This window comes from Musa acuminata, chromosome BXJ1-2, assembly GCF_036884655.1.
Source record: "Musa acuminata AAA Group cultivar baxijiao chromosome BXJ1-2, Cavendish_Baxijiao_AAA, whole genome shotgun sequence".
In the NCBI taxonomy this organism is placed as follows: domain Eukaryota; kingdom Viridiplantae; phylum Streptophyta; class Magnoliopsida; order Zingiberales; family Musaceae; genus Musa; species Musa acuminata.
Window position 1 is genome coordinate 18,921,605 of NC_088328.1, and position 12,467 is coordinate 18,934,071.

Sequence of the window (12,467 nt, forward strand, 5' to 3'; positions counted from 1 at the left end):
TTTCATCCCTTTGAAAATTGATTTCAGTTAAAATTCTTTCTTCAATTGAGCTTTATATTATTACTTTGAATTCTTGTAGTATTATTTTTAAATTATTTACATTCCTGAATCTATTATGTAAAGTTTCTAGTTGCATCGCCTTGTTTCGTATAGGCACATGTATATTTTATTATTTTCACATATACTTCCGATATGTACCAATCTTATTATTCACAATACCCTTTTTGTATTCTGGTGTTTGTAGGAGTATTTGGATCTTTGCCAGAAATGGTAAAGGGATTATATGGACCTTTGCCAGAAATGATAAAGAGTGTATGTTTAATGTTAGGACCGAAATCAGCACTAAGAGGGAGGTGTGAATTAGTGCTTACGTAAAAATTATATCGATTTGAAAACTCGTTCAATGTAGAAAAACTGGTTCGATAAAGCCCATATAGGAAAGTGTTTAAGCTTGGCTTAGAGTAAATGTAAAGTGAAGTGAGAAGCTAAGTAAGCAATAAAAGTAAGCAGTAAAGGAAAAGAGCACACCAGATTTATAGTGGTTCGGTCGTCGTGATCTATATCTACTCTCGATTCCTATTCACTCGAGGCCACTAGCTTTCACTACCGAACATCTTTCCAATAGGCGAAGATCAACTACCCTTATAACTCTTTCTCCTTTTGACAAGCTCAAGAGAGAAACATTACACTCCCTTTTTACAAGGTAACCCTCATACACCTCCCTTATATCTACTTCTAAGCTCAAGGAGGAGGGAACTCAATGTTTCTTGCTCCTTTCTTGCTGCCCAAGTGGAGTATATAAGCCCCAAATAATTTCAAAAATAGAGCCAAAAATTTAAATTTCAAAGTCTTCAGAGTACGGGCGGTACCACCTCCTACAATGGGCGGTACCATCGCCTGCTAGTCTGACACTAGGTGGTACCACCGCCCAGTTTGACAGTACCATATGGAAAAGTGTGCTCTTATCTTTTCCAGCTCATAGGTGGTTCTACAGCTCATAGGTGGTTCTACCTAACCTTGGGTCATTGAATGGGTCTTCCACTTGGCCCAAAATAGTCCCAACTCAAGCCTAATGAGCCCCTAATTGAGCTGACATTGTTACACTCTAAAACTGATTCAATTAGACTTTAAATTTTGATTAAGACTTAATTACAATTATGAAGCTTACGTTGTCCAGCATGTCATTGTTATATCCGACACTTCGTTCGATCCTTCGGCACATCGTTCTCTCATTCGGCATATTGCCGAATCGACATATTGACTTCCCACAACACATGATCATCTTAGTGGAATCCCCGATTCTTCTGGCCTAATGCTCCAACTCATGACATAAAGTATATCCTCTGGCATATCGACCAATCATCCGACATGATGCTCTCCGGCTCAACGTTAGATTTTGCTTCCATGATTCAAATCCACGATCAAAGTTTTTCTTGCATCACTTATCTTAAATGTATATTAGTTCATAACTTCATTAATTGATTTTATCATCAAAATCCGAGAATCAACACTTAGAGTCCGCGATGCTCTGTTGGCCCCCTTTGGCTTCATCCAAACGTGGATGGATGACGCTCCTATATGTGGAAGATTATGATTGGGATCCCACTTCACCTTCTATGTGTTTGATACAATATCCAGAGCTTTGGTTATGTGTTTTTATGTGTGCCTTGAATAAGAATGAAAATGAATCAACGTTAAATATGATATTTGAGCTTCTGTTTTTTATTTGTTCTTTTGATATGATTCGAAATGCTTCTTATGCTATTGATATACCCCAATTACTCTTTACTCTCTTGTTATGAACAAAACATGCTTTGAAATGAAATGACATTGCAATTCTGTGTTTGATGAGCAGATATCTATGAACTCTTGTATTCCTACTTTACATTTTGATATCTTGTTAGTTGGAAACTGTCCTCTTTTGTCATAGATATGTTAGTCGCTTGCTAAGCTTCACATACTCACTCTATTGCTATATAAATTTTTCAGGTTTGCTAGTCACTCACTGTGATGTTTGAATTCGGCTGAGGCAGTGGAAAGCTAGAAGATTTTGGGCAAATCTTTATAAGTTGATATGTTTTTGTTGTATAAGTACACTTTGCATCTAATGTAATGTTGAGAGTAAATATGAACTTATGGGTTTTGTAAAAGTTTAAAGGATCTCTCATGTTTAGGATTTTAGAATATTCAGTTTAATTTGTATAATGATATGAATTTATAGTGAATGTTGGTTTTGTAATTATATAGATTCCCACAGTTATAGATTTATAATATGGTTATTATTTTTGTGAGTTGGCTTCGAATTTTATGAATTATCGAGTGATATGGTGTATGATTATAAACTGCATAGGTTTTATGGATTGTTAGATGTTTGAATGTTTTTAATATTCTCAAACATTAGTTTGGATCCTCGATTGGATTGTTAATAAAAATTTAATATTATCGATTTAAGACAGAGTACACCTCTTGAATATGATAATTCGGGAGGTGTGACAGAGTTGGACAAGGAGCGAGAGGATTCAGTGATTGATCCCATCGACCTCCAATTCTACAACAAAATTCAGTGCCGATGTTAGAGTAAGTCAAAGCTATGGAGAACCAAGAGGATTCTCTAATTGATGAGGCGGGAGATCCTCAATGTCCTTCGTGTTTCATCACCGAGGTAATAGAAGAAGTGGAAGCACATCCCCAGTAGGAGGAAAATCCCCCTCAGTCGAAACGTGGTGAAAGGAGCCAGATAACAATGAGTCAAATTACTTTAAGAACTATAGACACCTAATCGTTACAATTGTCCACCCAGCGTACAAAGGCAGAGGTAAAAGGAAAAGTAGTAGCATCAGCTACATTGTTAGAAAGAATCGAATTGGGTGATAAGACACCTTCGCGATCGCATTCAGTAACTCACTTGGTCCAGAAACATGGCAGCGATGCAGGCAGCAATGCCTCGACCAATGATGGCGACGACATTATGGAGTCGTTGGTCCCTTCTACGTAATTTAGGGGTAGTGTATGAACTGAGGATTAGTATTTTACACATGCCACCTAAGATTCAGATCATGGAGCTCGACAAGGTACTAGTCAAGTTTATGCACGGAAGAGGAAGGGGAAGCTAGTGAATGATTTTCAGTAGATATGACAGAGCCTACATGACGTAAACATAAAACGAAGCTCATTGCATTCATAGTTGTCGTATTATGAAGAATCTTATGGTTAATAGCAATATGGTGATAGTTTATCATACTTCTTCAAGCAACAGTATGTTATGAAGTAGCAGATTAGTAGTGAAAGTAGAAGTTCTGACATTTACCAACACATGCCTCAAGAGCCGCCTTGGACACATATGATTCACAACGATCAACCTATAACCATCACCACATTGATGCATCATTGGCATATGGTATATTAATATACTATGTCGTATAATCAATTTTAGGATTGGGTTCAACAAACATATTATATTAATATACAAATACATAGGATCGAAGACCTTGATCCACCACCCATGGAGTCCCCTCGTTCGTTTTGGTGGTAAATTCAATTATATCTACACATGTGATTACTTAATTCGTTTCAATCTTAAAGTTTAAGATATATACAAAATAATTTAAGAATTCAAATAATTTTTTTTTTAGATAATTCAATATTAACAGAAAAATGATCGGAAACAAATAAAAATTGGGAACCTTGTACAATGTTACTCCTTAAAACCCGAAAAAGATATGTGGCACTATCCTAACTTAATTTACATTAGTTTTGTTAAAACTATACTAAACGTATATTTATTTCTAACTTAAAATCTTATCCTAATTTTTTTTCTATTTTTCAAGTATTTTTGGAGTTTTTTATGTCTATTTTATGCATATTGCTTGGAAAGGTATTTTATATTCTATCGATATTGTAATTTCGTATTATACCGGTATTTTAAGCTTTGCTCGGTATGATATGGTACTGGCATATCGAGCGGTACGTTAGGGTGTACCGCTTAATATATATATATATATATATATATATATATATATATATATAAAGAAGAGGTGTATATTCCCTCGGCGACGTTACCTCCTTTTCTTCTCTTCGTTGTGTCAAACGAGGAAAAGATCGGTCTTCTCCTCATCTATAACGTTTGACGAAGATATCGAAGGTCATAGATGCCTCCAGCCTTTGGTGAAGAACGCGACGAAGGTTGCAGGTGTCTTCGGCCTTTGGCGAAGAATGTAGTGAAGAAGAAGTTGAGCCGTCGCCTCTCCATCACCTTCTGGATCGGGATCGTCGAGGGAGGGTAGCACTGGATTGGAAAGAGTCGATGTTCTCCCGATTCTCCCTCTTCTTCGAGCGCCTTCACCCTCTTCTCTCTTGACACTTTTTTTTTCTCTCATCGCAGCCAGGCTGATGCCTCTCGGTAGCGGGCGATCCACATACCAATCTACTGGTGGATCGGTATGGACGATATTATTCAAAATTAAAATCCTTATTGCTCGATACATCCTGGCGTATCGTCTATATGTTTCATTACGTTAGTACGGTATAAAATTATGAAGCTTACAAAAAGGTATTCTGAGATGTATCCAAGAAGAATCATACATTTTCTCTATAAAAAACATAATAAAATAATTCAAACTAAGGTTTCAAATTTCAATTCGGTGCTGATACCAATCAGTGGCTGGCTTAGTATGGTACCAATACAGGTCAATATACCGACACTTGGTATGGGCTGATCCTGGTTGGTGCAGCAGAATATATATATATATATATATATATATATAGAGAGAGAGAGAGAGAGAGAGAGAGAGAGAGAGAGAGAGAGAGACTGCAGATCAAAGAGGAGGCAACAAGAACAAAGAAAATAGGAGACTGGGATGGTGGCAGAGGAGACTGCTACAGCAAAGGGGAGAGAGAAGAGGATAAGTTGAGAGAGAGAGAGAGAGAGAGAGGATTCATGAACCTGAAAAATAAGTGTGTATGCAGTCCAGGGTAATTGTCTTTTTGTACAAGATGATGCATAATATGGCAAGGGCGAACATGCAACATATGAATCATGTCGCTTGTCCTATTGTTATGGCATGTGATGGTTATGAAAATATCAAGAGTATATATACTTGCCCCCATACTTGATGGTCCGTGGCAGGCCCCTGATATATCTGACTTCATATTCTCAGGGAACAAGCACCAATTATTAATAGATTGATGTAAGATTCTTGTAGCTGGCAAGTTTCACTCAACCATCCCTATACTAAGGTGTCAGGACTTCAGAGGCAACCCTGAGATGCCAACTTAATATGCTTTCATCAGAAAAGAATTTCCTCATCCTGCATCGCAAATTTTGAAGGTTTTGTTTTTCAGATTTTTTTATTATAAATGAATATTTGTGATATGTTGTAGATAGTCTTATGATTATTTCTTTTCTTGTTTGTAATATTTCTATGAGGCATACATTGCATTTCCACTCATGCATTTATAATCTTTTTTTTTCTCACTAATTTCTTAGGTGCTCTGCATCTCAATCTTAAGGACTGGAATCATAGAAAGCTATTACTGTGTCCTATATGGTAACCAGATGTCTCAGAATTCATGACATTCCATTACTTGGTCATACATGATGCTTGTATCTAGATACTTCAAGGGTTTTGTTTGCAACAATTTCTATTTGTTTACATAGTCTGAATTTTAATTTATCTTCTGTAATCATTTTAACAGGTTTTTTATTGATGATTGCTGTATTTTGGTAGGTGAATAACGCCATGTAAATCGTAGTTACTTTGATGCTCAAATCAATTGTCTGACTGCAACTAAGCAAACAAATTACCATAAAATCATGCGCTGTTAATCTCTTGGTTTTATGCATTGCATCAGTGACCTCTTTTATTCTGCTAAATAGTTTTTGACAACAAACAGTTCCTAAGAATAAAACTTGCCTGTCTGCATCATGCTTTTTAAGCTCATAATTTCAGTCACTTCAACAACAGGAACTTTCATAATTATTCTCTGATTATCCTGCTATTGTATTTAGGTTGGTTTATTGATGGCATATATTGTGCAGTTTATTCTGAGATCACTACAGGATTTTGTATTGTGGATTCTGAAACCTATGATTTGCCTTAAAGTAGCCACTTTGTGCATAGTCAGTTCTTGTAAACCATATATATACAGGTTAAATGCTAGAAGCAAATTGGTTAATTATTGTACTGATCTAGCCTCACATTTGCTTTTTCTCAGGATTTACAATAAAAGACATGGTAGATGATCTCACCACTTTTGTCTACTAAGTCACAGATTGGCATAGTCACCAAGCTCTTAGCTCTGTCATCTATGATAACCACAATAATCAGATGTTACTATCATTAAGTTTGGCTCTCTGACTTTTTATGCTTCCTATGTGTTTTGCTGCATTTTTAATTGATGTTAACCTCTGAAGCATGGAAAGCTGATTCCTTACATTCATCTCATGTTATGAAGGATCTGTCTTGTCATTAGTTCATAATACTGTTCTTGTGATGTTGGATGCTTGACAGACTATATACATTGGGTGTCTTTTCATTGACATTAAAAGGTTGGTTGACACAAGTATGTCATCCTTTGTTTCAGGAACATGAAAAGCCTAAAAAATTCTGAAGTAAATATTACACTTAAACATTCATCTTTATCTATTGCTTTCAGTTTGTTTCAGTCTTTAAATCAAGTCAAGAAGGGTAGCCACAGTTTTTGATAGTATAGTTAATTTACATGGTTAATGCCATCATCTTCAAGACAGGTAATAATTTAAGCTTTCGATGCCGCTGGTGTGAAGACAACATAAGCTTGTGGTTTCAATTCCTATATTAGCTGTTGGTGAGCACTCCTCTTCAATCATATGAACAGTCTTCATCCATGTGTTAGTCTTTATTGCCTCATTGCACATGATCATTATTTTGAGCTGTTTGAAGCCATCAATTCTACTCATTATGATTGGTTGGTCCTATATATGAAATGCCATACTCTGACAATTCCCTTACTATTTAAAATGATGGAGACAACATTTTATTTGGTTCCTCATAGACATGATTTAATCTGTGTTTTTTGTTTGACCAGCTCTTTCTTTGTGGATCTTTAAGTGCTTGGACGTCTGCCATAAAGGTTTGTGATTTGTCAATTTGACTTCTAGGTTGTCTTAGTGGTGATAGGTGATGGCACTGACATATCTTAGGGCCTACAAGCACCAATAATACTGGACGATTCAGCAATAAAAAGTGATGCTTAGGCTTCACCACACCTATTTGGTGGCAATCAGATTAGGTCCATGCATAGATTAAAAGTTTGAGAACTTAATAATATGTCAATGGATAATTCTGGACTTTTAGTTTTACTAAATGAGCAGAATCACGCCCTAAAAACACTGGCCAGTTTGAAATAAGGTGATGATCATCATGTCACTTTGTTGATTTCTTTGTCTCTGTAGCAACTTCATTCACCAGCATTTTGCAGGATTATACCTCAATTTGATTTCTATCACACACTGCTCCCCATCTTAACTGATGAATTGTGGCCATTGTTCTTTCTAAAGAAAGTAGCACTTGAATGATGCATGCATCTATGACAGACACCATTTTCATTTAAAAAACTGAGTGAAACTTGGATCTCTTAGATGGTTTGTGGGGGCACAAAAGTGGCACTGTCAATCCAACAACAAGTATTATATATAATTAGTAAAACTATTCAATGCAGAATCCCCAATGTTTTCTTCCTTGTTCTTACTAAGGTCAATTGCCATCATATGTTGGGACCCTTGCACATCCCATCATTCATGAAGGAAATCCTACAGCACTCCGGTCTCCATGCCATTTGAAGAACCAACAGTAGGATAGCCTGTGGATTACTAGTATGAAACAAAGGTAAGAAAATCCAACTCATAAGAATGTTATTCCTGCTTGATAGGAAGAAGGGAGCGACAGGGGTAAAGATGGGGCCATTGCACTGAGAATGATCCAAAGTAAACTTTGAGGTATGTCTGTCATTCTTGAGCACTTTGCGTATTATTAGGACAATGTGCTTTGGTACGGAAGGAGACAAAATCCAAGAAATTGGGGAATTAGGTATCATCTTTCCTTTTCTATTAATGCCGATGGACATGACAGCTCTTGAGGACTAAGGCACTCCCAAAACTAAATTGCTGATGTACAGATATGAGCGTGCACATGCTCAATTTCTTGTAGGGAAACTGTGTCAAGAATAAAGGTCGTATATGCAGATGATAATTCTTCGACCATAATTTTGCTAGTAACAAAAAGAGGGAGAAGAGAAAGAAATTGTTTAGTTCTGCTATATTGAAAAGTGAAAAAGGTACAAAGATTCTACACCACATTGCTCTTCTTCTTTTGCTGCAATCTTCCAGTCTTTGGAAGGTGGTATTCTTAATCATGCATCAGTTGCTATCCCAGTTGCTTTCATATTTTCAGAGAAACACTTTGGTGACCTCATTTCATGATCTTAGGACTCATCCATTGAGAGTAAAAGCTCCTTTTGGCAGTACTCCCTACTAATTGATGGACTACTTGTAGAAACAATGTGGACCACCTTCTAATGTTGGCTTATTCACCCTTCAAGACAAAGAGATAAGGTCTGGGGCTCACAGCCTTGTGTAGTGATCATAGTAGGACAACATTATCTTTGCTACATTGGTCTTCCTTGATACCCAAGCAGGACATGCCAATATGCTACTTCACTGTCCCTTAGCTGTAACCAAATTGATGTTTCACTAGTATCCTCATAGACTACCACCATCATCACCCCTTGCACGATTAAATTGATGTTTCACAGATATTCCATGGCTGGCTGTAGTGATAAGGTCTGTGATTCACAATGTTTTTTTATTTAGGAAATGTTTTCTTATTCTCTTGATACACTTGCACTCACTAGGAAACATCGGCAAAGGCAAGGTCAGCTTCATTGGATCACTAGCATGGAATATTTGCTGCAAACAAGTGCAAGTATAAAATGAAGATACTCTTAGTTTGATGCTTAATGATGGATACAATGTATGGAATATTTGCTGCTATAGGTGGGTTCACAGATTGACATTATTTTAGTGCTAGTCAAAGCCACCACATATTTTTCTCTTTTGTCAAAACATTGATCTCATCTTTGTTATTGGCAAAGCCAACCTTGACTTGACTAAACAAGCAAACCAAATCTATATTGAACTATTGTGCCCAGGAATTACTTTATATTTGCTTGTGTACTTCTCTTCAAAGATCTGTGACTAACAACTATTATACTACAGTTGATGTTGGTGATTCACTAAACTTGAGTGGTAGAAGAAGCATCATGTACTGTTGCTGTTCATGGACTCTGCGTCAAATGTGCCTCCTTGTTCGATGAAGAACACGAATCCTCGGGCATATCATTGGAACTGTATTTTTCATCTGTTGTGCCTCTGATGGATCATCAACTGCAACATTGAAACAATGGTGTTTTGTTTGGCCTCTATTCATTAGCAGTGAAAATTGGATGAGATGTCTTTGATCATTCATCAACTGCTGAGAAACTGTTTAAGATGAGAACACATCGTCAATTCAAGCAATGCATGGCACCTTACAACCAGTCTCAAAATATCATTGCATCATCTTTGCACAGGAACTTTTACTAGAATACAGTATGGATTTTGTGTGGCTCATGACAGCTAATTAAAAAACCTCATAAATCAACAGATGATTTTGATCATCATGTATCAGTTGCTTGAAAATTTTGTACGTCAACAAATTTATTGTAAGGTTTGCATGGTCAAAGACAGATGAAGGCCCCCTCCCCCTACCTAAGGTAAGCTGGACACAGCAAGGACATGAATGCTGAATGATTAAAGAAGAAGCTGCTCCTCTAATGGAGGGGTCCCAAATCAATACAAGAGATGGTCAGAATCTGTGAACAGGATAAATATGATCTTCCACATTCTTTGTTTAATCCCCAGTTACCAACCATCACATGAACCCAATCATGCCACCAAACACATCTTAATCATTGATGACAAGATGAATCAACCATCCTCTCTACCACCTCCATTGATCTTTAATTGACTTTGACCTCCATTTATCATTAATTGTTTTAGTTGAACTTCCAAGCATATTGATTTATATCAACAAACTCACCAAAGAATTTGCTTTATTTACTAGGATTTGTTGAACATTCAAATCAAATTATCTTTGAACTTGAAAAGCTGCACAAGATACCTGCAAATTATCCATCTCAAGACAAGCAAAATGTTTCCATTGCTATGTAGTGTCAAATTCGATCATTAGGCCGATACGTCCAATCTGATTTGATGTAGCTTATTTTCGTTATCATCGAATGTAAAAATATTTTCGATATGAGTTTTTTTTTTTCGATATAGACAACCCGAGGATGATGTGGAGTCCCTATAAAATTAATCATGCTCAAATTAGATTCGGACCGACTTTGAGCATATATATATTTATTTATGAAAGATTTACTTTTTGATTATTGATATATTTCTATTAAAATTTGATGCTAAGGTGGCAGATGAATTGGCTGATTCGGAAGATACTGTAGTCCATTAGAATATAACATTTACCATATCTAACACAAACAAAAAGTTATCATCAGAACTCATTTATCCTAAACTTTGTGAGTCATTGTAAGACTCCATTGTATGACAAATCAAGCAGTAGAAGATTGAGATAATCACAGAGATGTAATGACAGAACAATCTTTCTCTCTCTCTCTCTCTCTCTAAACGTAAGTACGTATGTGAGCTTTAACAGTGAGGTTCTTTGCATGGGTCTTCCATGAAAGGGATGAGCAACCATGGACTCCTCGTTTAGCTACAGCATGTCAAGGTTTGTGGTTGTTTTCTGTGTCAGGATATGATGATGGAAGACAGGAGGCAAAGCTCTGACGAGACTGCTTTGATCCACTCCGACTACATCTTCTTCTTCGGCCAATGCCTGCTTTCACTTTTACTGGCCCAGCTCTGAAGTCATGCAGATCTCATCTGCCCATGGAAGCAGCTGTTTGACTGTGACCTCCCCTTCCTTTAAGAACACCCCTCGCTACCTCATTCCTCTTCCCACTCGCTTCCGCATTGAGGCTTCAGGCTGACATGGGGAGGCACTCTTCCTGCTACAAGCCGAAGCTGCGCAAGGGCTTGTGGTCTCCGGAGGAGGATGAGAAGCTGCTGAATCATATCACCAGATTCGGCCATGGATGCTGGAGCTCCGTGCCTAAGTTAGCAGGTAACTAGTCATTCCCTGTTGCTTCAGAGTTAATGGCTCCTCGCAGGAAGATGAAGCAACCAGTTGCAGGTCTGCAAAGGTGCGGCAAGAGCTGCAGGTTGAGGTGGATGAACTACCTGCGGCCCGATCTCAAGAGGGGCACCTTCTCGCAGCAGGAGGAGGACCTCATCGTCGACCTCCATGCTGTCTTGGGCAACAGGTACCGGCCCTCCGTGGCGGTTCTGCTGATCTCTGTGTCCTGTCCTCAGGAGCTAATACGATGTGACCTCTCTTGCCTTCAGGTGGTCGCAGATCGCGTCGCAGTTGCCGGGGAGGACGGACAACGAGATCAAGAACTTCTGGAACTCCTCCCTGAAGAAAAAGCTGCAGCAGAGCGGCGTCGATCCCAGCACCCACAAGCCGCTCGACCAGGCCGACAAGGCCTCGGGATCGAGCGAGTCGAAGCTCTTCATCTCCGACGGCAGCCACACTGGCTCCTTCCGGCATTCCCCTTACAGCTCCAACTGTGGTGGCGAGGAGAAAGCGTCGGATGGGCCTCTCTGGTTCGAGCAGAACTGTAGGCTGCTCAATGTGATCCCCGAACTGAGCTCATTGCAGCTGAAGCCCATGCTCCATCTGCCACACGACACTTTGCTGACACCTTCGCAGTTCTTGGAGGCTGGCAACCCGAGCAACAGCAGTGCGAGCAGCGTCAACGGCAGCATCGGGGTCGAGTTGCAGAGCAGCATCTTGCCATGGCCAGAGCTGTTGCCGCACAATCTTGAAGAAGAGCCAGGAGATCTGAAATGGTCCGAGTACCTCAACGGCGCCGCCATTACATCGGCGGAGATCCGGTGCTCGTATGGAGTCGGCAAAGGAGGAGAGGAGTTGGATCCCTGGCACCAGGATCAGCAGCTGCTGCATCCTTCTCTGATGCATGGCAAGAACTTTCAGATCCAGTAAACGATGACTACAGCCTTTGAACACTTGTCAAGATCGAAAACTCGACGGGAAAAGCTTCCTCATGGAGCCTGTGATGCAGTGAATTCAAAGCCAAAAGAGAAGAAAACTGAGTTCTGGATTCGGAGGAAGAAGTGTTCTTCCAATACTTAGCTTCTTCTCATGTATACAGGAACTCATGATACAGTCGCTAGCTGTGTTGTCTGTGAACAATTCGCCAGAGTTAATCTGTTTTCTCGCATCAATTCAATTGTCATTCTATCATGTAAAGAATAAAGAATTCTGTAGCGATCTGAAGTCCCCCTCAGA

At 38.7% G+C, this 12,467-nt stretch overlaps 1 protein-coding gene and 1 long non-coding RNA gene across 3 annotated transcripts; both read left to right on the plus strand.

Moving 5' to 3' along the window:
* Positions 1–5,237: 5,237 nt before the first annotated feature.
* Positions 5,238–9,544, plus strand: LOC135596760 (uncharacterized). Of its 2 annotated transcripts, XR_010481025.1 has the most exons (3): positions 5,238–5,326; positions 6,214–9,031; positions 9,254–9,544. It is a non-coding gene; the product is annotated as an uncharacterized LOC135596760 (long non-coding RNA). The 2 variants fall into 2 exon arrangements; XR_010481024.1 differs by having other exon boundaries at positions 6,214–9,544.
* A 1,263-nt stretch (positions 9,545–10,807) lies between these two features.
* On the plus strand, positions 10,808–12,465 carry LOC103969439 (transcription factor MYB61). Its single transcript, XM_009382963.3, has 3 exons — positions 10,808–11,219; positions 11,289–11,418; positions 11,501–12,465. Exons 1-3 carry the CDS (start codon positions 11,087–11,089, stop codon positions 12,159–12,161), a joined length of 924 nt encoding a protein of 307 aa, XP_009381238.2. The 5' UTR covers positions 10,808–11,086; the 3' UTR covers positions 12,162–12,465.
* The last annotated feature ends 2 nt before the right edge of the window (positions 12,466–12,467 follow it).

Excerpts from the sequence above, each read along its gene's own strand:
- LOC103969439 (XM_009382963.3), top strand. The coding sequence starts at position 11,087 with ATGGGGAGGCACTCTTCCTGCTACAAGCCGAAGCTGCGCAAGGGCTTG. Across the intron at positions 11,220-11,288 it reads CTCCGTGCCTAAGTTAGCAG|GTCTGCAAAGGTGCGGCAAG; the intron begins GTAACTAGTCAT and ends AACCAGTTGCAG. Across the intron at positions 11,419-11,500 it reads CATGCTGTCTTGGGCAACAG|GTGGTCGCAGATCGCGTCGC; the intron begins GTACCGGCCCTC and ends TCTTGCCTTCAG.